The following is a 27,055-nucleotide window of genomic DNA, read 5'->3' as shown; positions in this document are numbered from 1 at the left end:
GCTTTAGAAAAATCTGAAAAGCAAATCCCTCCAACCATCGACTGACAGGCTCAGTGCAGTAACACAGATTGTTTTAGATACTTGGAATAAAATGCATCCAAACCTAAAAGAAATCTGTCTGAACCTCAGAGAGTGTGAGAATGTCATTTATTTGTATCTCCATCTATACAAAAATGTATTCAGATTACCCCAAAGCAGAATCAAAGAGGTGTTTATTAGAAATGACATCCTCAGCTCTAAGCATATGTGAATGTATCTGTTCCATGAAATACAGAGGAAACAGAACCACAGCAAAGGGTAATTTCACTATGAAAGCAACAGAACAAAGAGAAAAGCCGAGCTGGCAGCTCACCGTGCTGCCCGCGCGTTATCTCAGAGGGATGCCACGCCCGTGTAACTCCAATCACACATAGTTGTCACCACTAGATGGCAACACAAGCAGGATTATTTGAAGAGCTGGGCAGAGTGAAAGGAAACTTCAGTCAGTTTGGGTTTCATTTCAGTGGAAACATTCTCACCCAACAAACTTTTAAAACTGTTGTTTCTATTTTCAGATTGAATCTTATGAAAACTACGTTTTTCACACACGTGAAGACGCCATCTACGAGAGCCTCGATCCAATCAGGAGTGACCAGGACCCAACCTACTCGACACTCTTACACACTCACACGATTCACATGGGGATTCAAGAGTGATTACAATTATCGGTGAAAAACGGATGTTTTATAAAGTTTTATACCCATGTGTATGATCACACGTCTTATAAAAATAAATAAATAAATATAAGCTACATGTAGGTCATGGGCGTCAACCTCAGTTTGTGTTTGGGACACATGAGGAAGTGATATTCCTAAATACAATTTGGTCCACAGAAATGATCCAACACCCTCGTGAGCTTCAGCACACCTGTTGAAGTAATAGTGAGTTTGTGATTGGCCTCCTGTAACAAACAGACTGCTGTGTGTACCTTCTGTGAAATGCGACTCTTACCTCACACTGAAATCGTTCTTTCTCTTTCTGTTTTCTCTTGCTGTGATTTTTTTACGTTTACTATGTTTATTTTTATTTTACTACTTTGTCCAGATTCTTAGCTTTGTTTCATGTTTTGATATTTTGAGTAGTATTACGTTCATTTTTATTTGATTTTATTATTTTAGTCTTAAGTCACCTTGACAAGGCTTCACATGCTGTCATTCATTACCCTGTATAATAAAAACTGTTGATTTAAAATCAAATTTCATTGACAGAAACAAACTGATTCTGAACTCGTCAGAAGTTCAAAGACACTAACATGCTCTTGTCTACGACGGTGTAAACGTGTAAGATGAAAAATGATTGAAAAATATCAAATATCAATGCTAAAATGTAAAAAAGCTTTAAAGTGAAATTGCATTTAATTGAATATTAAGCTCAATGCTTTTTCTAGAGTATTTAATGTGGTATTAGTGTCTCATGGGGCGTCACAGAGGGGAACTCTAACACCCACCTCAGCTCAAACATGTGAAAAGTGCTTCCACATCCACCCAGCAGGTGTCACTGTTGACCAATAATTTCCTCCTGACTTGTTCAGCATTTGGTGTGCGTCTATTATACACACTCTAAAACTACATCCTTTACTTTGTTATGAATTTTACAGCATTTATAATATTTACAGCTTCTACAAAATGTGGATTTCAGGTTTTATTGTAATGGATGTAACGTGTGACGTCCACACTGTGAAAGTGTTCGCTTCCTGCACACATTCAGGTCCTTTGATAGAAGCACAAAGCTGACTGTGATCCTTTATTATCATATTTGGATAACTGACCAGAACAACTGGATACAGAGACCCAAAGGGTCATTAACAATTTAACAAAAACAACCGCAGAGAATAAAAAGTGGTACAAACTGGAGTTGTTTTGTGTCTCTTTCATCGTGGTGTCTCATAGATGTATGTTTGATTTATATTTAACTGTAACTGAGGCTCCTAACAGTCACACAGAACATGGTGTTAATTAGGAAGCAATAAAGGCAAAGCAGCTAAAGCTAGGCTAGTCTTTTTACTCACATCTTGATGATGTCACTGACTGGTGAAGTTTAGCTTTGAAGCTGTTGATATCTTCCTGCTTTTGTTTCACAAGAGAGACGATCTGACTGTGGACGCGTCAAACACAAAGAGCATTATTACCTCTGATAGGACCCAAAATATCCAAAATGAGCATCACTCGGCCTGCTGATCAATATTTTTCATAATATAGCCACAGACAGTATGAAGTACTGAGCACACTGATGCGGAGCTGCAGACTCTTACTACACAACCACACTGCAGTGACAAAGTGACAAAGGCTTTAACTTCTTGGTGGAAACTAAAAGAATGAACATTCCAAATTCAAACTCTTTTACCTGTTTTTTCCTTAATCTTAGCAGCATTATTTCTTTAAGATTCATTACTAAAGTAAATAAATTTCTGTCAGCTGATAAATTAAAACAAACAGATGTCCAAATATATCAAAGAAAGCAGGAAACACGTTTTATTTCTCATCTGCCTTTTTATTTTATTTTAACACTTTCACACCTTTCACTGCTAAAAATGTACTTTACAGCACTTTAAGAATGACATCCAATAATAGTCCAGTACATCATTTTCATGCATTCTCTGTTGAACACCTGCACAGTCTGCAGGTCCAGCACAACGACGGACCTGCAGCTCGCTCCTGCAGGATAAACAACACAATCTATAAAATTTATAAAATTTTAACAACAATATGAGACTTAACATTTAACATATATCAACCATCAACATGAATAAACTGTTTACAAAAGTTATAACTTTAAAAGGTTTTCTGAGAAAGCGATTTACAAATGATGATTAGAAGACAGGTGTTGTGTAACGTAACCGTGACAGCACAGATCACACAGCAGCTAGTAGTAGTATTGTAATCATATTTTACTCAGTATCAGTAAATGTTTGAGTAAATATGTATTGTCCTTAAACAGTGATGTCACTTCCTTCCTGGCGGTGTTGTCGCTGCTTCACACGTGGCGCCGAGGAGTTCATGAAGGACCAAAACCTTTCAGATCCATGAATTTTTACAGTTTTTAGTGTTTGTTTTTTATCATTTTGTAATCATTTCATTCATATAGTTTGTTTTTAAATGAATGACTTTATTTATTTTTTATGTATAAAGTTTTGGAATTTTCACTCCTATTTCTTTCCAAACTGATTTGTTTTGAATGAACAACAATACGTTTGGATAGATAAGTAGGCATATCATATATCATATAGGGATAAATATTGCTTATCCAATTGATGGTGGCAGGGATATTGTTCCTATTCGAGGGTCCACGGGGTCAGGAGCAGGGTCCACCCTGAACTGGCTGCCAGTTTATCACAGAGAGCTCTCACACCTGCGACCAGTGTGGACGGGAAGCTGGAGTACCGAGAGAAGCCACCAGACACAGCAAACATGAGGACCCCACGCAGCTGAGGGGGGGGGGGTCCAACCTAGAATCTGCTTCATGTTCAGTAGCAACACGGACAGAAAGAAATAATGAATGTGAAAGAAAACGTTCATGTTTTCCTTCCTTTATTTGTGATGTTTTCAGTTTTAATCCTCCATAAACGTCCATTCTTCTGGCCTGTTTTTCTCTTAAAATTACACTTATAGTCATTTTTCCTTTTGGAAAAGTCTTAGCATGAGCACAAATTTGCTATTCACAGAAAAAATTTGTAATTAACAGCGATGTGACTGTGCACCTGGTTGAAGGACCAGGAGATCAAACCTGTGCTTTTTTTCAGACTGTCACAGCCAGGCCAGTGCAGGAGATTAAGAGCCGAGGCCAGTGCAGGACGTTTCTGTTTCCTTTTGAGGCTCGTGCGTCCTTACGTGTATCTCTAATGAGTTTGAAGTGACGTCATAAAGTAAAGAGGATTGTTTTCCATCCAAACAGTTTAGTATAAACTCTAAAGTGTTAGCTTCATTCTCTGTATTCACTCATCTCCGTTCTTTCCTTTTCATGCTCGGAGGATTCCTCCTCTGAGGCCAAATGTTTCTGTTTTAAGTCTCTCCTCTTCTTAACCACCTTTGTTTATAATTCTTTAAGTTTTTCTCTTTCTGGTGTGTTCACGTGTTGAGCTTCTAGGTCCACACTGTGCGTTTCCATCGTCTCCTTGTTGAGGTCACACAGTAGTGACAGACAGCAGAGGGTTGTAAATTTTCTTTCCATCCGGTGACCTCGAGCCGTGAGCCAGCAGCTCCTGGATGGTGATCCAGTTGTCGAGAATGCGACGATTCCTCCTCTTTGTGATTTTCTTCTGGCTCAGCTGCAGGATGTTGCTGCTGGGGGAGTTATGCTGCACATTAAACTGGAGGCTCTGGGATAAATGGGGCTCTTCAGCGCCCCCTGTTGATGACAAAAGATCCCTGAAAATAAAAAGACTGATCAGTGCCTTCACGAACTTCACGTAATGAAGTAAATGTGTCATTTTCATTCTTTTTCTCCATTTTGTTTTTGTGTAAACACTTTTTTAAGCCACTTGTCTACTGCACGATTGAGTCCTGTGGCTCTCACCAGTAGGATGTATTCTGCCCCCTGGTGGACATAAACAGTTGCTTCAAATATTTCAAGGTGTTAAAATAAAATGTAAAAAAAACTAAACATGCAGACACCTCAAACTTCTTTCTTTTCATACAACTGTACACACGAAGTCCTTATAACTGTTTGAAGGGAATCCTGAGGAACTCGTCGGAGGGTCGGAGCCACAGATATGACATTTCAGCGCATAACGAAGTTACGCAATATTTAAAGCTACACATAAAATCAAAAAGCTGCACTGCAGTGTAATATCAGTATGGGTGTAATAGTACAATATGAATTATTCAGTATTGAAAACGTGTTCATTACGTGTCCTCCTGTAATCTGCCGTCACTCATCAGTTGAGCACCGTGAGATGGACCAATGAAGTCAGACCTGTGTTTTAAAAACATTGATTTGCAGCACCAGTGTCTCTATAATTATTTTTGTATAACGGGTTATTTACTTTGAAGGTATGTGAGGTTTCCGCTCTTCTCTCCTGACCTCTGACCCTTTAAAGGTCTGTGCTGACAGGATTTCACAGGTGATCTCAAGGATCTCGGGTCTGTAATGGTTCACTGACCCACAAAGAATTCACCGTTTTAGTGTCTGTATTTACAGAAAACCACAATGGCCGTTTGACTGATGGCACACCACAACGTTTTAAACATTAGTCAAAAGTAAATGTGTCATTTCAACACCATCATTTCTTCCGACAGACGACAGTTGAAAAGACTTCTGACAGTGATGAACTTCATACTCTGAGGATAAACGTGGCACCTTTTATGTTTGTATCTGTAATAATGATTGAACTTCTGGGGTGTCGTTGTAGATTTTGCCCCGTACCTGTCTCCTCTCATGTAGTCCAGGCGGCTCTGCATCATGAACTCTCTTCTTCTTCTGTACTCTCGAGCTCTCAGCAGCTGCTGCTTCCTCTCCTCTTTGCTCCAGTATCGACCCTGTGCAGAGGACAGAAACCAGTTTAAAGCTGGTTTAATGAGACTTTGTCATGTTTATTGGGCTCAGAAGCAAAATATAAGGGCTAAAGTACTTCTGTTTTATGTAAACTAGGATTTAATGACAGTTGAAAATGATGTCACAGCACGTTTGTGGCAATGAATCGAGATTTGCTCGTCAGAAAACAAGTAACAGCACATACTGGACATACTTTTTGTTTGAATCTCAGCTCTTTTAGTCCAATGACATGTTGTCATTAATGTTTGCAGACTCTACCTGTTTCATTTCACTGGCAGCGTCATCGTCTGTCGTCATGCCGCTGCGTTCCTCGCGGATCTTCATGGCTCTGGCCTTCAGCAGACGATCTCTGACCGGCCGCTTGGCCACATAACGAGTCCCATCGCTGCGAATCTTTACCTGGACACGAAAAGAACACCTAGCATCTCATGTCAAGACCAGACATTTAAAGTTTCAGCTCTCTGTTTGCTTTGAAATGTTTCTGTTGCTGCATGCTGCTGTTGGATCTCTTGCTTTCCTTCGGCCTTGAGTCTTTAAGCTGAATGTAAGAAGTTTATTTTCTATTGATTACGTAGCTCCAGTAGCTCAGTTGTACGGCATCTTTCAAAAGATTTTACATTTTATGCACAGACACTGAAGGTCTTTAGCTGAAAATCATGTAAATCACTTGACATCATTTTCAGTACTTTACAGTAGTGAACCATGTTAAACTGGGCCACAGTAGCTTCTGTATCATTTTGATGAACAACTAATTTCTTTTTTAAATTTTTTTCTTTTGTCCCGTCCAGCACTGTAGCAATCAAGTAGACCATTGCAGCTTTTGCTATACTGGTCCACTTGATTGACATATTTTATTTGACCTTTGTTATTATTGTTAATATTTATTGTATTTTTTTCATTTGGACTTATTGCAATTAGAACAGAGAAGACGGGGGACGGGGGAAAAGGAAAAAAGAGAGGTTGGGAAGAGAGTTAACAGAAGGAGAGCAAAAGAAAAACAGAGGAGAAGAAGGATGGAGAGAGAACAGACACTGACAACCTGCTGAGAGGAAAAAAAGAAACCACCAAAAAGAATGAAAACACAGCAGGGAAACAATTCATCTCTTTCCTGGTGATCATAATCAAAAACATAACAATCTTGTAGTTGTTATTAAGGCCAGAGGGTTTTCTCAGACATCAAATGATGTCCAGCCTCGTAGGAGAGGAACCTGTGATGAGTCCCTTGATATGCTGGACTGGTCATTTTGCAGCTACTCCACCAGTTTATTCTTTTCCCTTCAGTGTTATTGCACCGTTTACCTTCCACTCCATGCGCTGTGGAGACGCGTTTGGTGATGAGTGAGTCAGTCCAAGAGGTAAGGCCAGTCCTAACCGTGAGGCACCTGCACGGTGGTCCTCCAGGCCACAGGGGGCGCTGTTCACACTCCTGGGGCTTGCCGGCCCACTGCTGCCTGTGGCTACCCCCCTCTCCTCCCCGTCTGCCCTGCCGCTGTCTCTCACTCGGTCCAGGGGGTCCACCAGACCTTCGGAGGGCAGGGTCATGCAGCTCTGATAGCGTTCTAACGGTTTGCTGTGTCTGTGCTGCCTCCGGGTGAAATAGGGGCTCGACTCTGCACTTCCACCTTCAGGCCTGTAGGGGGCTCCACCTGCAGTCATAGAAGTGATAGAAATGATCATCAAAAACCAGAAAGAGGTTTTACACGTTACCCACAAACATCAGTTTAAAGGAAAGTGTTCTTTAGCTCATATGCTTGTTTCTTCATTATAAACCTGTGGAAATGACCCCGATATGCTTACAGAGAAAGATTATACCTGCTCTGGAGCTCCGCCCTCCATCAGCCATACCCCTCCTAGAAGCTGACCCCGTTTCTCTGGTCAGAGATCTGATGAAGGCGAAATACATCAAAATATCCACTATTATTAAAACATATCACAAAGGTCAATATGCATATGAAAATAAAAAGAACGCTCATTGCAGCAAAACCAACACCTGAACTTTGAAGGCGTAGAGGGGGTGGAGCTTGAGCCATTTGCAAAGTTTCCATTGGAGGTTTCGTACTTCCTGTAGGTGCTCGGGGAGAAGGAGCAGCTGAGGTTTGAGTGACGCCGCTCTCTGTCTCGGTCCCTCCTGTGACGTCGAGGCGTGAGGGGGGAGTTTAGAGGGGGGAGGCGACTGAGGGGGAGGAGCGGAGGTGGAGAGGTCAGGCGTCTACCTCCTTCATCTTCATCCTCCTGAAGAGGCGGGATCTGCTCGGTGCTGACCAATGGCGTGCTCCGGCAGCTTTCCCCTCCGGTGTTGTAGGCACTGGTGCTGTCTTTGTCATCCGATCGCTCGCGCTCCGGGAGTTCGTTGATGGCTGACAACTCGTGGTGATGAGGATCGTCATTATCCTCGTTAAGCAAATCTATAAGTTCAGAAATAGAAGAGTCGTTTTATAAATAAATGAACTGTTAAAAATCAAAACTGCTTTGCTTTGTCTAATGACACCAAAGTAAACTGGATACATAAATGATGGCTTGTTGTTTTATCACAGTTTTTTTTCCTAGTATAATTCTGTGTCATAATTCACATGTTTCCTAAAGATGTCCGGATGTTATTTGTTTCCTACCCTGGTGCTGGTTGTTACCTCCTTCAGAGGGTCCTGGTCGGCCCGCTCCACCTGCCACCGTCTCCTCCTCCATCATCCAGGCTTTCAGACATCGCTCCCTGAGCTGCTGCATCTTTTGCGCTCGGAGAATGTTGCGGCACTTAAACTCCAGGTGGCGCAGCTCCTCCTCGATCAACGCCAACTCGTGCTCACTTGGCATCTCTTTGCTGTTCACGTCCACTACCGATTCAGAAGCTGTGCCTTCAGCTTCCTCTGCTGCCTTGTCTCCGTCCTCTCGGCCTTTAACTTCTGCTTCAGTGGTTTCCTTTTCCAGCTCTCTCCGGCGTCTTTCCAAATGTCTCTCATACTGATATTTGATCTCTAACAGCTCTTGGTAACGCTGGCACTCTTCCTCCGTCAGGCCCGGCATCATCATGGTCATTGTCAGAGGCTGGTGATGGTGGTGGTAATGCTGCAGGTTGGACATCGGGTGTAACATCAGATAGAGCTCATTAACTATGATGGTGTGTAACCACAAATACATGTATTGACAATCAGCTTTTTTATTGACGATAAATATGAATAATGATTTCATATTTTCTGAGGATACCCAAAATACAGAGTCTGGGTTTGGGTCCTTTCAGTGCAAAATAATCTACCAGAAACATTTATTAGTATGTTTTTAAATACTAAATCAATGGTATATCCAATGACAGATCTCAGGAAATGTTGGTGAGATGTGTTACATGTAGTTTGTCAGCTGCTTCACAACTCTGCTCTGTGCTTAAATGTCAGAGAAATGCTTCAGATGTTTCTGACATGACAGATAGAATTTCCTTCATAGCGGCATTATGGTTGGTAACACAGTACCATTATATCTGAAGCACTGGTAGGTGTTGGTCCCGTGGCTTGTTGCTATGAAACAACTCAAGAGTACCACTTCAGATAACAGCTTTGAGGGTTTCCTGGTGCAGAGTCACAGCTGAGCATACAGTACATCCCACAGAGAATCTGCCTGCATTATTAGGGACATCTTAAAGAAACGTTTTATTATTCTGCAGTTTTTATAAATCTGTTTTCTTCCGCTTATACAATTCGGGGCCCAGCTACCATCGAGTGAGAGCACATCCTGGACAGGTTACCAGTCTGTCACAGAGTAGTCAGCCATTCACACTCACATTTTACACACATTCTTGACACATACAGTCAGTTTAAAATGAAACTAGTTAACCTAAACCCAAAAATGACTTTGCATTGTTGGAAACAACACACAGACTGGATTTGAACCCAGGACGTCCTTGCTGTAAAGCAAAAGTAGTAACTGCTGTATCTCCATGCTGCTCATTTCATAATGCACCATAGAAATTCCAAAGCCAACAGTGTAGGAGTCCATCAGAGGACTCTCTGATCCATGTCAGTGGTACTCAGTTTCAAGGCCATTGTTTCCTGCAGAAGTATTTTACAAACACCTCACAAATGATCGTGGTCTCTAGGGTAAGACAAACCGTCTGTGGTTGCACAGTTGTGCTGATGTATGTGACTGTTTTCAGACAAAGTGGATAGTACCAGGTTTGGAGCTTTTTATTTAGTGACAATAAGTCAACAAAATGATCACCTAATAGGATTTGAACTTAGTATACCTTATGGTGGTGATGGTGGTGAGGACTGTACGCTGCTGCTGCTGTTCCTCCTCCAGCTCCCCAGTCCAGACCTGGGAGAGAGTCAGAGCTGAGCTGGAGATCGCGCAGGTGGAGGAAAGGAGGGGTGATGTCTCCTCGACCGTGCCCAGGGCTGGGGCTAGGCCTAGGGCTGGGGCCGAGGCCAGGACTAGGTCTAGGACTTGGCCTGGGTACAGAAATATGAGCATGACAGAAAAACACTTAAACTCAAACTGTAGCTTGTGAGTGTGTCATATTTTTCCTAATAATTTGAATAAACTTTCTTTCTCTGGTACCTGGGGCTGGGTCCAGGTCTGAACTTCCTGGTGCTGCCTGGTGTGTTGGTGGTGTTGGTGTTACAGGCACTGGTCTGATCACCCAGCAGGTCATGTTCAGATGTATCCTCATAGCGGGTGCTGTCATCTGTCCGACCCACCCCGCTGTCCAGCTCCTGGCTGTTGGACAGCAGAGGTGCCAAGTTCAGCAGAGGAGGGAGGGGGACCGGTGGCTCTTTGTCGTCCTTCTCTCCTCGCTCGCCATCCTCTCCTTCTTCATCCTCTTCATCTTCCACCTCACCTTCTCTGCCTCCCCCTGCTCCTCCTAAAGGAAAGGATGACCTGCCTTCTCCTCCTTGGTGGAGGCGGTAGTAGCCAGTATTATGAGAGGAGTTGAGAGAGCATGAAATGTGTGGGTTTGAAGGAAAGTCTGCTCCCTCTAGAGTCAGTTCCATGACCTCCTCTGGATCGATGGGGTTTTCATTCTGGAAGGAAAGACACACAAGCCAGTCCAGGTGAAAATGAACTAAAGAGGTCAAGAGCCATGCTGCAGTGAGAAAAATCCTTTTGTAACAGTTTCTCAGGTTAGGCAACGATTGTCAGCACAGAGTGTTAGCTCAGTGTGCAGACTGTAGCTGAGGGTTAACAGGAGCTGCACAGCATCACGCATCACTGAGTACAGAGAGCTAAAAGTTACATTTCCCCACTAGTGTCAGTACAACACAGTAGGAACGTGCTACCAGCTCCATTCTTGGGTTATAATAGGAGTATTCTGTGGGAGCTGCTGTAACAGGTTTGTTGTTGACAAGAAAAATGAATTCATGTGACTCTAATGTGCTTTATTGACACTGCAGATTTCTTATTAGAGAGCTCATGCATCAGTGTTTCCTTAGGAAATTGATTTTTTGACTTTGACTAATGTCAACATTGTACTGTCGTCTGTTAAAATCTGCACACAGTACTGATTTGTTGAGTGTGTGTGTGTGTGTGTGTGTGTGTGTGTGTGTGTTTAAACCCTCACGCTTTCAGAGGCTTGGTTGTTTTGTCACTGTCTACATAAATTCTCATTGTTAGCTAAAAACTATTAAATGAACACTGAAATGTGTTGTGGCCCAGCGACTTACTCAAAACCCAAATATGGATAAAAACATGGTGGAAAATAGTCTCTGCTGAAAAGTACAGAAACCAGCTGGTTGGGAAGGCCACCTGAAGATGGTAAATATTTATAATGAGAGATATTTCAGAGCTCCTAAAGTCTAAAAATGTATTTTATGTGATTGGACTGAAGAGGGCCCAATCCACTATGAGCCTTTATTTACAAGAGCTTGGACTTTTTGTGGGAGTCATACATGCAGTGAGCACATTGACAGAAGGAATATTGAACCTTCATTTTCCTCTATTGATCCATTTCTTCCCTTTTCAGCTCTGAAACCCACTTTTTTCCCCTCCTGTGGCATTTTACGAGTTTTTTAGGGATTTTCTTTGTTTTTATCATTTATTTTATCTTTTTATTGATTTATTTTTTATTTATTTTTTATTCATTTTAAGAGGTGTGTTCATCTACTGTTCTTTGTTTTATACAGTCATTATAAAAAGCTTTCATATTTGCACTGATGCCTGCGGCGTGTGACAGAGGCAAGAGGTAAACTAGCTCCTCATCTGCAGGAATGTGATGGTCAGTAACTGTAGTGCTGACGGCAGCATCCAGATGTTTTATTCTGATTAGACAGATGGGTGTCAGAACTAAAGCAGCCATAGTTTGTCCATTGAATAAAAGAAAATATTGCTTAGAATTTCTAGGATTCTAATGTTTTCATTGTTACGTATGCTTTTTACATGATTTTACACATGAGTTACATGATAGTGGAATGAACTGCTGCATGCATGATATATGCAAAACATATTGCTCTAGCTCATTTGGTTGCAATTCTACCAGGATGTAAACGAAGACATGCAGATGTCATAAATGTGCGTGTTGGTAACTGACTGACAGCTCACTCGTCTGGTTGATGTGAGTACACACACACACTCTGTGAACGTTCATCCATAAGTATGTATGTGCAGGTGTGTTTGAGCTGACATGTGAATATGGTGGGCTGCCGTTCTTCCTCTGTCAGCAGATATGGACACACTGTGGGACCTGCTGTCATCCCAGAGACATTTATCATGACAGTGTGTGTGTGTGTGTGTGTGTGTGTGTGTGTGTGTGTGTGTGTGTGTGTGTGTGTGTGTGTGCGTGTGTGTGTGTGTGTGTGTGTGTGTCCCAATGGCTGATACATTTACAGCTCAGTGATGATCCAAAGGAAACTAAAGGTTTTGCCTAATTCATGTGACCGTGAAACTTTATATGGTGTATTTCATTATGATTGTAGCGAGACAGGAAAGGTCACCGGAGCTTCAGACTTAATATTTGAACAAAAAGATCAATTTACTGTCAACCCAGCTGTTGGTTTTCCATCTGCATTGGTCACAGACTGATGGATAGAAGCAGCAAACACATATCGTTCCTGTTGGAGGAAACCAGGACTGTAAGAACGCTGTGAACTAGAATATGATTTTTATGAAGGTTTCCTCTCGTGTCGGCCACCCACAGCAGCACAAGTGACAGAAAGTAGGTTAGTAAACTGGGCTGCAGGCGAGCTGAGTGATGAAACAGGAGCGACACTGTTCAACCTGAAGTTACAGAGCTCCTGTAACTAGGATGCATTATGGACACAACACCAGGACAGACCGAGGAGGGATTGGAAAGAGGATGAATCAAAGTTTGTAGGATTCATCCTCTGGGGACAATTTAGTGCTCCTTTAGTGTTTTTAAACACAGTTAACAGGACTAAAATCTTTTGGTAATCTTCATCTGTGTTAAAGAGGACTAGTATTCATCAGTAAAAGTATGTGCACTTTAGGAGGCTGGTTGAATCGTGTTGCTACCTCTATGTCGGGCCTGGCCAGCAGCAGGGAGAAGTTGATGCTGTCCTCTCGGGTCAAAATGGCCACGGCTTCCTCCCTGTTCTGAATATCCACGCCGTTAATCTGGAAGAGAAGAGAGGAGTTATTTTAGAATCATTAGAAGAATCTTTTTTTTTAAACTAGTCTTTTGTTAAATGTTTTCTTATTTTAAAATACCCACATAGGTGGATTTCCCACACTTGTAGGGAGACAGCACATCTGTTTTAAAGGGCCTTCCTCCCTGTGGGGATGGATGTCATGGGAACTGGTGCTTACATCATCTGTCCACAGCAGGATTACCATGGTGATGGTGCTGCTGTTCTATTCTTATCACATCGCAGCTTTACCTTTACCCCAACACTGTTTTCACAGGGTCGTGAGTCGGCGGGTTGAGAGTAGAAATGTCAGGAAGATAAATTTTATTTATTATTTTAAACTCTGAGAACAGTCAGATGTTAAAAGGGTTAAAATCTTAATTAAACTTCCACTTAAGCCACCTCAGACAGTAAAGTGGTTGAGACTACTACTACTCAGTCTTTGTCACATGTAATGAATTTTGAATTTTGTATCTCTTTACATTTTTTGGTGGAATAGTCTCCGAAATTTCACCCGTCCATCTGCGGCACTCATGTTCTCATGCTGTTACTTGTTCTCTTAGGTTTAGAAATAATAAGAGTCTATTCTTATTGGGCCAAATGGGAATGCAGTCAATAGGTTGCTGGTTCAATGCCAGATGCTGGCACGCTGGAGCCACCAGAGATTATTCTGTGAGGAGGTGTTTCCTGTCTGGATGGGCACGACAGTAGAAAACGTTAAAGGCAGGCTGTAAGCTCCCATCCAATCAGAAGGTACGGGGAATTCACTGTGCAGTATCACATATGAGGCTGTGGAGTTTGGGGGTTTCCCATGAAGAGGAGATCTAAATCAGCATTAAGGATTCAACAATGATAAGCAGACAGTAGCTTCAGTGTGAGGTTTTCATTAGTTAGCACTCCGTAAAGCATGAAGAACCACACACACGTGAAAAGGATCAGCCACAGACTCCATGTGCTTAAAGCTCCTGCAGACGGCCCAACCTCACGGTAGCCTAACAGTGGTGGGTAAAGTAGTGACAGCCTTTAATGTGCTCATGTACGTTTGTAGGTCTGCGTTTGGTGGTGGGGAGGGCTGTGGAAGCACAGCTCGTTTACCACTTATGTGAGGCTTGACCGCAGAGATGTCCACAATTTAAAACGACTTGTTTAATTTAGGCACTTAAAATACTTTATTGTTAAAAACACAGTTGTTGTTTTATTAAGCTTTGTTTACTTGGTGTCCATGGTGCTGTCTCCACATTTCCTCTGTCGGGAAAAATGCCTGCACATATTTCTGATATGAAGAGATTTATTGAGTCATCGCCGGTGAGCTGGCAGCCTGGGCATCGATACGCCATCAAGCAGGTCGTTTTAAGCTCCGAGTTTGTAGGTGACGTGTTTGTGTTTTTTCTATTTATACCATTTTCATTTGACAGCTTTTCAGATTGCAGCGTCCTTCTCGTTTCCTTTGTTGGTCTGCTCTTGCCATGTAGTTCCTGTTTGTCCTGTTTTTTGATTCCCCTCCTTCCTACTGCGAGTCCAGTTTTCACTTAAAGCACGAAGCTGTCCTCGCTCGCCTTCTCTGGGATCCTTCTTCCTGTTTTCACATTTCAAAACTTGACATCAGGCTTTCACACCTTCTTCTTTCTCCTTCCTGCATCATGTTGGCAGCAGGAGCTGACTGTTTGTTATTTGAGTCTATATTCACTCTGTAACAGATTACAAACAACGTCTAACTCAAATTTGGTTCCTTTTTAGTCTGGACCCGAGGTTAATTACCTTTATTTTACTGCTGCGTCCCACTTAAAGTGTTTCAGCGTCTCTCCATCACTGTGTTTTAGAGCACAGCGTTCATGCACAAGAACTATTAGAATGAGATACATTAAGATTGACTGCCAGCTGTTTTATGCTGGTCTCTATTCTCTGACAAACAGAGAGGAACTGTTGGGGTTCTGAGTGTTCATTATTATTGGACTTAGATTTTTGCTTTATTTATCATTTCCAGTCTTTTGGTTTCTTTGTCACAGTTGTGTTTTCGGGTTCTGTTCTGTTGCTGTATCGCGGTGTCGGTCTACGTCTCTGTTCCCTCTGTTGCAGTGCCTGCCTGTGAGTCTGTGTTATGTTTCCTGTTTTACTTTGAAAGTCCGTGTCTCATGTTAATGCGTCTGGTTGTGCTTCCTTTGTCTCGTTAGGCCTGAGTTGCCCCAGCTGTGTTTCCCTCCTGTTACCCTTTCCCTGATTGCTCCCTCTGTGTATTTAAGCCCTGTGTTTCGCTGTGTCGCGATCTATCCTTATCTTGCTGTGTGTTCTGTTTGTGTGAGTTTACCTTGGAGTCTTAGTTTTGTTACCTTTTTGGAGTTCAGCATTAAAGCTGTATTTAAGTTCACCTTTTGTCTCCGAGTGTCTGCGCTTTGGGTCCTTTTCCTGCCTGCACACAGCCTTCAGGAACAGCGGTGGAAGCGCAGGGTGACATGTTGTCTCCCCCACCATTTCTCTCTGGCAGTCTATTTTTAGGGAAGCAGTAACTGGGCTGCTGACAGCTCGCTCTGATTGGACAGAAGTGTCCCAGGGGTCGCAGGTATAAATTTACATAGTTCGATCTGAGTCTGTTTTAACCCTCACAGTCATTAAATCTGGGAGAGGACACGTTTGTGCTTTTTTTCTGGAGGACGTGTTTTTGACTTACCTGAAGGACGAAACTCAAAATTTCAAATCAGTTAAAAACAACACCTGTGTTTATTAATAACTGTGCTCTGTAGAAAGTGTGAAGGTGTTTCTTAATGACCTCCCTTTTGTTTTGAGTCTGCGTACCTGCAGTATTCGATCGCCCTCTCTGATGCGTCCGTTCTTGGCTGCGATGCTGTTTGGATTAACCTCGCATGAAAGTGAGAAATGATGCATTACCTCATAAGTTAGGAAAGAGCTCCATTAATAATAAATTAATTAATAAATACATGAGTAAGTCACTATAGGCTGGCCTAATTAATAGAAATTAGGAGAGGCTGGTTCTAAGAAGTAATGAATGAAGTCATTAAATGGATGCATTAAATGAGCGGTAACACTGTAGAACACGACCCGTGAATAAGGCGCAGGTACCCTGTACTTACAGGCAGCAAGTCAGGTTTTTGCAGGAAACAATGAAACAAGTACACTGTAAGTACTCTGTTCTTTCTGGAGTACGAGACATATTATGGAGTCACGTGCAATGACACAGTAGCAACAGCGACTAACGCACAAGTAGCCTGTAATTACGTGTCAGGTTTTTGCAGGAAACAATAAAATAATTAAGCTGTTAGACCACAAGTACCCTGTGATTATGCACAATTTTGTTTTTAGTTTTACAGGAAACAATAAAATAATAACAAAAATAAAAATTTAAGTACTGGGTCATTTCATGGTAAATTTCCAGAAAATCAAGCAATATTTCCCCATTTTACACCTCATGTACCCTGTAAAATCCTGCAAACTGCACATAAGTACAGGGTACTTGGGCCTTATTCAAGGGTCGTGTTATAAAGTGTTACCAAATGATGTACAGAAAAACTACTAGAGAGTGAGTTTAGTGAGTGAATTGGTAAATGCACTAATGACTTTCAAATAAAGGGCTAAAAGAAGATAGGCTCCTGTCTCCTGTTACCTCCCCAACATAAATGCCAAGATCCTCCTCATCATCTGTCCTGTAGCAGACCGTCAGACCCAGCTTCTCCTGCTGGCTGGACTTGTACAGCTCCACCTCCTGCAGGAAACACAGGTAACACTGTTAGATGCTTCCTGGTGAGCCTCGCAGCTCTTCACGTAGCTTTGTTTGTTCAATAGCCAATTCTGTGATTCTGCAAGTGTGAAGCAGTTATTATCATAAATATTATCTGAGTGGCTCCCGTCTCCGTTACAGCTCAGTGTAAAGCTGAAACGGTCCAACATGACTTGCCTGTGAAAAATCTCACTGCTCTTTGTATCTGAACATTTGAAATACTGTTGAGGTCCATCCACTCTAACAGAGACCCAAATGCTTTTCTAAAGTTACTGACCCATAACCTGAAACTTCACACAGACCTGATCAGATAAAGTTTGTGCTATCTGCTCTGTTCTTTCACTGTATTTCATACGCTGACACCCAAAACTTGCTAATAATTGATACGTGACAAATATGTTGAAGGGTGAGAGCATCCATGTTTGTGAGGGGAACAAGAGGGCAAATACAAAGGAGTTAGGAACGATAATGAGGTCAGAAAAATGTGATAAAAATTCCAAAAAACGATTAAAATGTCTGATCGAACTGACTTTGAATGGAAACCTTATTGAAGGATAAAACTGAGTAGACAGAGCAAGTGAGCGCGCTTCAAAGACCACCGCAAACCATCAATAATAAGATGAGGCTTGTAAAGACCAGTTAAGACCATCATATATCCAGCAATCACCTCACTGGTTTTAGCTGGAGGGCATCAACAGCGGAAATGGACAGAGAGGAGAAGGTGATTTAGGAAGGAAATGAAGGATGAAATTCAAGGAAGGCAATTACATCTGGAGATAAGGATGTAAGTAAGGGGGCACGCTATCTAATGATTGTAATTTGAAGAACTGAATGGCAGAGGAAGTCTCTGATATACCAGCTGGAAAAGACGTTTCCACTTTGCTGACCTCTCTAATGACCAAACTGTCATTTGTCTGAGGAAACAGTCAAACCAGTGAAGCAGAAACAAAGAAAAGCGTCATTCAGCCTAAAACAGCGGCCCATTAGATATTTATACACCAAAAATGTGACTGATCTGACCTTTACTCACAAAATAAGTCATTTTGTTTCAGTCACGCTCTCGATGGCCTCGATGATTTTTGCTGCACAGGTATAAATGTCTGTATTCTTATATTTTTTATTTCCAGTGATTTTTTTTGTCTCTGACATCTCCCTCGTCTTTTTTCATGCTCGCTTTAAAAGAATGATCATTTAACTGGTTCCATCGTGAGAAAAGGACAATGCAAAAATACTAAATCTGATACTGATAAATATTATGCACAAGTTAATTTCATAAATTAAAAACAGACTAGTATCAGAGTACTAATGGTCAGGTGTGGTGTCTTGGCTGTGCCCAGCAGGGAGGAGGCTCAAAGGCACACTGGACAGGGATGGGAGCAGCTCGGTGTCCCACCAGAAGAGCTGGAGGAGGTGGCGACTGCTGAAACCCGTCCCGGATGAGCAACAGAAAATGTGGATCGATGGAAATGTCGCCCACAAAGGTGCATGCAGAGTGAGCGCAGTAGACAGTTTAGTTTGGACTCAAATAGAGAGTGTGCTACTTTAACCTCCTAAGACCCGAACTCTTCCACAGCAGCATTTTTAATTTCTCTTTGATATTTGGTCATATTGGGGCCCGATGAATGTAAAAACAAAGAATTACCAGATTTTTTTTTTACCTTATTTTTGTTTTTATGAAAAATCAGAGCCACATACGAGGATATTCATTTAAAATTTCGATAGAACAGTAGCAGTTTAATGTCCTCGTAAGTGGATATCAGGCCCTTGTAGAGCAAAATTGAGTATTTTGGTCTAAATAGCCCAAAATGTGACGTCCACATATGTGGACGCAGGTCCTAGGAGGTTAAGTCTTAATATGCATCAGTGGTGCAAAATTATCTCCAGACCAACGAACAAAGATTTGTCTCGGAGACGTAAAGTACCGTCTCCTACGCTGCAGTCAAATCCGTCCACTGTGTGGCTCATATGGATCAAATTAAAATGTGAACACAGCCAGGCTTTTCAATGTGTTTCAGTCTTATTCTGGATATCCTTCACATGTAGGGAAACAGTGAATGGTATCTTCTGTCTTGCTTTCACAGGGGAGACACGTGATTGAAAATGCATGAAAATTGAGTCTTTGCTCTGAGCTGACATGATGAACCACAGCTGGGAGCCCTGCTTTATATTCCAGACGTATTCATCAGGATAAGTGACTTGCATGTGGCTTTGTGCATGTATTTTTCATGGAGTCACAAATTTGCCTCCGGGTATGTGGAGGTTCCTCTCAGGATGGGGTCCAGTGCTTGAAAAAGGTTGACAACCATTGTGTTAATGAATGGGAAAAACTGCCGAAGGAATTTTTGGAGCTCTTTCATTTTGTGTCATTTGGTTGTTGGAAATGCAGCTGAAGCTTTCTCACCTCATATTCCAGGTCATCCTGCCTGTCCACCTCGTGGTTGGATACATCAAAGTAGTCATTGGGGTCGTTGTATTCGAACACACAGCTGGAGACAGAGAGGTGGGAGACAGAGGAACCGATCACCATCGTGTCCAGTGTTTGAGACATTTGTGGAATGTGTGGAAAGTTTTAAATCAATGTTGTTTTAGTGTGAAGAAATGACCACGAGTCAGAACGTACAACTCATTGATCTCGTACGGCACTGCCAGGTGAGGGAGGGGAGGTGATGGAGGAGGTGGTGGGGGAGAGGAGGAGCCTCCCTCACCATGGTGGTGGTGGTGATGGTGACCTCTGCTTCTCCCCAGGGTCAGAGTGTTCTGGAAACTGATGTCAGTCTGCGTTGCATTGTCAACACAGTCAGGGATCGCCACCATGGCAACAGAAGAGACGGAGGAGCTGACCGTCCCGTTACCGCACACCAACGTACCTGAGGAGGAGACGCAGGAGATTCAGGAGCCGAGTTTAAACCGAAACTCTTTGGACAAACTGAAATTTACACGTTATAATATTTTTTGATGATTTGAAGATGTCCCACATGGAACCACGTCCAAACAAACTGTATCCAAACAAATAGTTATAATTTGGGGTGCTTATTGCTAACCCAGTCTTATCATGTACAGCAGAAAGATGTGAAAAGTGTAACTAATGTAGACGTGTTAAAAACTGCCCTTCCTCATTCCTCATTAGACTCTAATATTAGAATGATTGACTTCATAGCAGAAATAAATGTTAACTGGGTTACACAGTCCTATCCTGTTGGTCACTTCTAGCTCCAACCTTTCATTTTGTCTTTGTCTTACTCTTCCAACTGTGAACCTGAGAATGTTTTCTAAGGAGCTTGGAAAGAAAAGCATCTGGACTTCTTTAAGTTGCTTGAAGACGTTTCACCTCTCATCCGAGAAGCTTCTTCAGTTCTGGGGTCAAACGGTGGAGAGTCCCAGATTGGTGGTGCATGATCAGGTCAGCGAAATCAAAGGAGCAGCTTTGAGCTACAACCTTCAGAGGTGGCGTCTAACACGATGAAGAGTTCAGACGTCCTGATATCACACAAAGTAGCAGTCCATCTGAAGCCAAACGCTGCCTTCACATTTCAGGCTTTGCTTTTTCTCAGATTTACTCAGCTGACCTTCAGAAGCTCTACAGAGAAATGGAAATCTCACCTTTTTGTAGAACACCATAAACCCAGACTCCCAGCATTTACAGACTATTTGCACCTGTGATCTGTTGCTCACCAACATTTTCGTCCACATCAGACCTGGACTGTCTTTTCTATCTGCTGGAGATTTTTCTCACAAACACAAATCACCTCTCCGTTCTCAATAACAGCTGCATTACATTTATAAGTCTTTTATCCTGTCTTCCTTCTCTCACCCCAGCCGGTCGCAGCAGATGACCCCACCCCTCCCGGTCACAAGGTTTTGAATCAAACCATGATACTGGCCTTCACTAAGTCCTGCTGTGGTGGCTGATTTAGAGCCTAATCCGGGCTAACTGTGACTCATATGAAAGGACCAAGTGGCAGTAGATGCGTTCACTGGCTGTGGGACCTTTCGATCGCCTTGCTTTCACTTTGCAGTTGTCTGAAATGTTACCTACTGATGGAGGTCTTTTCTTTTTCCCCACCGTCATCATGTGTGGCTCACAGGTGACTGTATGTTTTTCATAGTAATACTGTAGGACCTTTACAGTATGAACTTTACAACTGAACTGAACATTGCAGCTTTAATTAAAGATTTCTTTATTTCTTTGTAACTGGCTCACAGTCGACGTCCTTTAAATAGGTTTTATGATGCTGAGCTTGGTGACATCATTTTTAGAGTCAGAGTGTTTTCATTTAAAGGAAGGCAAAGGTGACAATATCTCAAAGGTGAACTTTGTCATAAAATCTCCCACATTATCCCCTCATCAGGACGACCCGAGCCGAGTCACAGCACATGGAAAAATATGTCTGAAAACCCATTTTTAGGACCAACATGATCATACGCAAAGTGGATGATGAAGTAAAAGCTGGAGAATGAGCAGGAGATACTAACTGCAGCATACATGTGTTTTCATCAGCAACTGTTTGCTCGAGTAACTGAAGTGAGCAGACTTGAAAGGAGGCAGGTGACGTGAGTGATAGTGAAACGGAGGCACTGATATTAAAACGCTGCAGTTACATCAGAAAAGATGGTTGAACTGCAGCAATGACACGAATATTTGATGCTAAGAGGGGGAGAGATGAAAAGTTTAAAGAAATGAGGGAGAAAGACCAGACAGATAAAATATCACAAGCAAGAGCTGCAACATTAGCTTAAATGAGGCAGAACGAAAAGAAAAGGATGAAAAGATTAGCTGAGATGTAACGAGGCAAGAATATGGGAACGGTGACAGAGAGAGCATTAAGTGTGGTTTGGGCTAAAAGTGAGGAAGAGAAGTGAGGTTAAAGGATGAGACGGAAAAAGACGGGAAGAAAAGAAAAAGGATTTGTGTCTGACAGAAACACAAAACTTCAAAGACGGCAGAAAAGAGTAAGTAAAAAGAGGAAGCACCTGTGAAAAGAAGCAGGTAAAAGCACTGACACGGTCTGTGCTCTTGCATGTGTCTAATATCTGATAAACTGTTTACCTTTCCTCCTGTGACTTTTGCACCCCAGCCCAGACTGGCTCAAAGGCTCCTGGGAGTTGTGTGATCGGTCTAGCGGCAGCTGAGAGGGTCTTCTTCCTCTGAGCTAAAGAAGAATGCAGGTTTATCCAGCTTCATTTATATGCAGGCAATGAACGCATGAAGAATAAATTAAGTTCACAAGGAAAACAAAAATCAGAGACGGTGATGAAATGTATGCAGACACAATAATTTAGCATCATATCACAGACGTTTGGGTCCCTGCTGATCTACAGAGATCATTCAAAGCACCACAGCTGCAGCACTTTGCACTTACAGCAGGACGGAAACCTTTATAAAAATGTCAGCCTCCGCCACTGTCGCCCACTGATATGAGTGTCTGTGGGTCAGTCACAGCCCATTTATAAGACACACAATGAACGCCTTCCTGGAGGAGTGAATGGTTGTCTATGTCAATAGTGTCTGATGTCACGCTGCTTTCTGAGCTGCAGCTGAAATTTAGAGTGAAGTTCCAGCAGCTGCAGATACAAGAGAAGTTTAACCCAGACCGACAGCTTCAGTCTTCAAAGAACAAAATGTAAAAGCATCATGAGGTTCTGTTACAAACAGATCTGAATGAGGAAAAACTAAAAGAGTAAAGTGTGACTGAACAGACAAACCAGAAGGATGCTGGTTTGATTCATCTGCTCTTATATTTAAAGAGCAGGGAGGAGAAATGTTGTTATTCTGCTGTTTGTGGTGCTAAAGGGAAAAGTGTGCCTGCCTTACAGTGAAATATCTTTATGTGGAGTAATGAGACCAGCAGGAAAAGCTGATCATCTGTGGGGCGGTGCAGTAAATACAACAGCAATCATCTACTTTCAGAAATACAAGTCAGTCATTTTTGTGCCGCTAAACGGCACAAAAATGACTGTTATTAGGATTCACTCTGCGGTGACCTCTAATATCAACGGCAGATGTTCGTATATGATCAGTGTTTGAAACCTCGTGCTGAATATAAAATAGCAGAGTCTAATATTTCCTATTCACGTTTCCTGAGAATGAAAGTGGAAGCATGGTGATGAGTCAGAAAAGCTCCCGACAAACCAGGACCAACCGCAAAAGGAATAATGAGTCAGACGAACAAAAGCTGTGATTAATGAATCAGCCCGAATTTAGAAATCAGGTGTCTGAAGAATCTGATTAAGTAAAATGGTGGCAGTGGAGCACCGGAAAAAGGTTTCAAGGTCGACTAATAACCAGGATAGAGCACGCTGGGGTCTCTGTGGGTTACCTGAATAAATCCGTTTGGTTTTTAAAAGCTTTGTGAGTCTAACAAACGTTTTTTCCCTAAATACATTTTTAACAACTTTTCAAAATAAAATCAGAAAATGACAGAAATCAGGAAAAAGGAGTAGTAACTTGATTATAGTTGGACGATTAATGTATTTTGTAGGAGGAAGTGTTGCATATAATAGAAGATGGAGACATTTACGATAGACACAGCTGGAAATCAGCTCCAGCTCTGATTTTGTCCTGAGGGAAGTCTGCACACAGAGGCTGATGAAAAAGAACTCAAACAGCCTTTAGCCAAACTCATGGACATGGATTTGGATTAAAATCAATAAACAAAAACACATTTAAAACAAGGAGAAAAAAAAGAAAAGAATAAATTCTACTTTATTTAATTCAATCAGGCTCTTTTTATTCTTTGAGTTGTGTTAAACTATTTTCTTGTATGAAGAATCAACATCTAACCTGATTATCTTTGTTAAAAGCTCACTAATACTGGATGTGTTTAATGTTGTGGTGTTTTTCGCTATGCTTCATTATATGTGTATATATAACCTCTGAGCACAGATCCATAGAGGCTGGGGTCTATCACACCAGGCAGGACCCCAGGCTGTGTAAAGATGCCCCTGAGACAATCCAGCACATAACAGCAGGGTGCAAGATGCTAGCAGGCAGGGCATACATGGAACGCCATAACCAAGTGGCGAGTCCCGAGGTCAAAGTGGGAGACGCCCCACAGGGTGGGGGAGAGTGACCGAGCTAAGATCCTGTGGGACTTCCAGATACAGACGGACAAAATGGTGGTGGCTAACCAACTGGACATAGTGGCGGCAGACAAACAGAAGAAGACGGCCGTAGTTGATGTAGCGGTTCGCAATGACAGCAACATCAGGAAGAAGGAACTCGAGAAATACCAAGGGCTCAGAGAAGAGCTCGAGAGGATGTGGAGGGTGAAGGTGACGGTGGTCCCCGTGGTAATGGAGCACTCGGTGCGGTGACTCCCAAACTAGGCGAGAGGCTCCAGCAGATCCCGGGAACAACATCGGAGATCTCTGTCCAGAAGAGCGCAGTCCTGGGAACAGCTAAGATACTGCAGGACCCTCAAGCTCCCAGGCCTCTGGTGGAGGACCCGAGCTGTGAGTGGACGAGGTGGGAACTTTCTTGGTGGGTTCTATTTAGAATGACTGCTGCTCGGTCACTTACTGAACTTTGAACCTCTGACCATGAACATGACGTCTTCATTATATAATTATATATATTATATATTATTATATAATTATGTATCCAAGTCTTTTACTAATTCAAATCTAATCTAAATATGAATCGTGGATGTTTGTGGTACTATGCACAAATCATGTACTGGCATTTTAAAAATGCTTCCTCAGCAGTGTGTATTTTGTCGCACAAGTCATGCATCAATTTAATCACCAAAGCTGTCAAAACCAGCTTGTTTCCAAGAAAAACTATTAATTTGTTACATTTGACAAACAGCTTCTTTCTTGGTGAGCTATGAACACTGATTAAAGACAGAGTTTCCTGTAGAATCAAAAAGAGTTTGAGGGCTGATGACTCAATGATTCTTATCCCTTCACTAATGTTCATTCAGTGCCTGGTTGAGGAACTCATACAAACTATATCAGGTCAGGAGTGCTTTAGCCCAATTTCTAGTGACCCACATTTTTCTGAGTTAGGCGGTTAACATCCATGGGAGATGCATTAGAAAATAAATGAATAATAAATGAAACACTGATGCACTGAGAAGCCTATTCTTTGAGCAATGATTAACCCATCTCAGTGTGTACTGTACACATATGTTTGAGCATGAGAGAAAAAAATGACAAATCCTTGGTAAAGACATGAAAATTCTGATTTATGATCACCACTGAATATGTATCCAATTACAACACTCTAAGTAGACATTCCTCAACCATTACCAAAGTATAAATACATACTGTTGCTACTGCTAACTTCTAATCATACGTCACACAAAGCTAAATATTTTCATTACTGCCATGTGTAAATTTCAGTCACTGGATCTACAATCACTGTAAACAGATCTCTGCACATGCTTATTGCTGAGTGTAAATACAAGACATGATTTATGGTGGTGCTCTCGCTGTAGTCTGCTCTTAGTCTGAGTCATATTGACCAGTCTCCATGTTAAGAGCAAAATAAAAAAAGAGGATTGCATTTGCTGCAAGTGCAACTGCAATATGAATTTCGCTTTTAAAAAGTATATATATATATATATATATATAGAGAGAGAGAGAGAGAGAGAGAGAGATTGTAATTCTTGTAGCAAACTATATGCATGTTTATATATCTAGGTATTCTAGTCCCTTCTCAATCTTCTTGGCATCAATCACTTTTAGATGTGCACACTACAAACAGAAAATTCTACTCTTTCTGCTGCTTTATCATTAAACACTATTAATAGTAAATCACAGGAATGCTCCTTTTTTATTGTCCATAATGTTCTAGTCACTATTGAATGGATTTTGCCACTCATGTCATTTCTCCATGCACCTGTATTATTTGAATTACATTAAGTAGAACTGATCCATTGGAAGTACTCTTTGATCGTGGGTTGATATTGATATCATATTGGATCATATCCTCTTCTGTCACTTGGACATGTCTCACCCACAACAGAAAGTCAATAATTTATGCTTACAACACAATGAGTGTGCTGCATTGGCTGTGACCTCTAGCATGTGAAGCCATACAGATAGCAATGAAATGTGCAACAGAAAAACCTTTACGTATTTTACATTCACGCATGTAAACTGGTTTTTAGTGGAACGTACAGAGAAGGGTGCGTGTCATCAGGTGACAGGCAGACAGAAAAGCATGCAGAGCTGCATGGGCGTCTGACAAGCAGCATGATATTATTAAAGAGAAACGGTGACAGAGCCCAACAGGAAACCGAAGAAAACACTCCGCTTATCTATTCTTTAATAAAATATTCTAAGCCAAGTCTTTCCACCTGTCACTGTGTAACATTCTGCTGAGGGCTTTTTATTTAAAATGTTGTTCCTGTGAGATTAAAGGTTTTGGAATCAGAGGTGGAAGCTGTATTGTAAGAGTAAAGGAAGGTGTTGAAACATGGAGGCAGTGAATACAGAAAGCTTAAAATGTAGATGTGGAAACATGAAAGAGAGCTTCTGGTTGCTCAGAGAGCTGGCGCACACTTATCAGACCTTCCTCCGATAAATCAGTTATTAAAAACTGTGTAGGCGGCAGAGTGGGAGGAAATATTCTCTATGTGTCATCAGCTTTATGGGAGTGGAACCTTATTAAAGATGACAGATAGAAGGCGGATGGAGGGAAGCAGGACAGCAGGCAAAGAGGAAGAGAAGTCAGACACGGAGGAGGATCACTGGAAGCTGACGGATGGCAGCAGTGAGATCTACCTTTACGTTTCCGTGTCTGTCCATCGGCCGCAGGGAGCTACTCCAGCCTTTCTGCTAAGAGAGAGAAAGACACAGACTGATGGTCAGTGAGGTCACAGAGGCGCCCTGGAGTTTGTCCAGGAACAGAAAAAGAGACAAAATTCCTTTTTTTCTTTTCTTGTCTAACACGTGGAGAGATTTCATGTTTCCGAAGGGTTTTTCCACATTTTAGGATAAAGTGTAACATTCCTCATTGGCTGCACTGTGTTTAAAAACCACTCAAATATTTCATTTTTCCACCTGTTATTTTATAAAGGCTATAAAATAAAAGGCGCACAAACACAATCAGGGTCTAATGTTTTTAACAATGAAATGACGTCTAAAAATAAAATAAACGTAAATAAATGTTTTTCTGTATTTTGTTACAAACTGGACGCACAGCTCTGTTGTTGCTGATTTTATGGATGAACAGTTTGTGATGCGGTCAGTGTGTGTAGAAGTACTCTGTCTGGCTGCTTGAAACACC

The 27,055-nt window shown here is 41.9% G+C and overlaps 2 protein-coding genes across 5 annotated transcripts in view; one reads left to right on the top strand and one right to left on the bottom strand.

Annotated features, from left to right (window-relative positions):
- Window positions 1–1,892, top strand: part of LOC146365041 (protein CD300H-like) — a 3,821-nt gene extending 1,929 nt beyond the window's left edge. For both annotated transcript variants that reach the window (XM_084916206.1, XM_084916205.1), the window contains exon 6: window positions 555–1,892. In XM_084916206.1, the coding sequence (XP_084772332.1) occupies window positions 555–695 (141 nt within the window). In that variant the 3' untranslated portion in view covers window positions 696–1,892. The remainder of the gene's footprint in view (window positions 1–554) is intronic.
- Window positions 1,893–2,508: 616 nt separating this feature from the next.
- The window catches only part of LOC146365040 (PDZ domain-containing protein 4-like), a 58,794-nt gene continuing 34,247 nt past the window's right edge, over window positions 2,509–27,055 (bottom strand). Inside the window, exons 3-18 of one of the 3 annotated variants that reach the window (XM_084916172.1) lie at window positions 26,551–26,604; window positions 21,869–21,971; window positions 19,442–19,688; window positions 19,223–19,307; window positions 16,708–16,806; window positions 15,882–15,944; window positions 12,979–13,080; window positions 10,072–10,535; window positions 9,758–9,962; window positions 8,157–8,589; window positions 7,520–7,934; window positions 7,342–7,412; window positions 6,829–7,175; window positions 5,788–5,928; window positions 5,401–5,513; window positions 2,509–4,403 (exon numbers count right to left, since the gene is read on the bottom strand). In XM_084916172.1, the coding sequence (XP_084772298.1) occupies window positions 4,160–4,403; window positions 5,401–5,513; window positions 5,788–5,928; window positions 6,829–7,175; window positions 7,342–7,412; window positions 7,520–7,934; window positions 8,157–8,589; window positions 9,758–9,962; window positions 10,072–10,535; window positions 12,979–13,080; window positions 15,882–15,944; window positions 16,708–16,806; window positions 19,223–19,307; window positions 19,442–19,688; window positions 21,869–21,971; window positions 26,551–26,604 (3,186 nt within the window). In that variant the 3' untranslated portion in view covers window positions 2,509–4,159. Of the gene's footprint in view, window positions 4,404–5,400; window positions 5,514–5,787; window positions 5,929–6,828; window positions 7,176–7,341; window positions 7,413–7,519; window positions 7,935–8,156; window positions 8,590–9,757; window positions 9,963–10,071; window positions 10,536–12,978; window positions 13,081–15,881; window positions 15,945–16,707; window positions 16,807–19,222; window positions 19,308–19,441; window positions 19,689–21,868; window positions 21,972–22,181; window positions 22,223–26,550; window positions 26,605–27,055 lie in introns of those variants that run through there. The other 2 variants (XM_084916173.1, XM_084916174.1) reach the window with 2 other exon arrangements.

Source organism: Perissodus microlepis, chromosome 20 (genome assembly GCF_051167445.1).
Source record: "Perissodus microlepis isolate ML-2025 ecotype Zambia chromosome 20, ASM5116744v1, whole genome shotgun sequence".
Classification (NCBI taxonomy): domain Eukaryota; kingdom Metazoa; phylum Chordata; class Actinopteri; order Cichliformes; family Cichlidae; genus Perissodus; species Perissodus microlepis.
The sequence above is the reverse complement of the archived record's forward strand: the minus strand, read 5'-3'. Positions and strand labels throughout refer to the sequence as shown.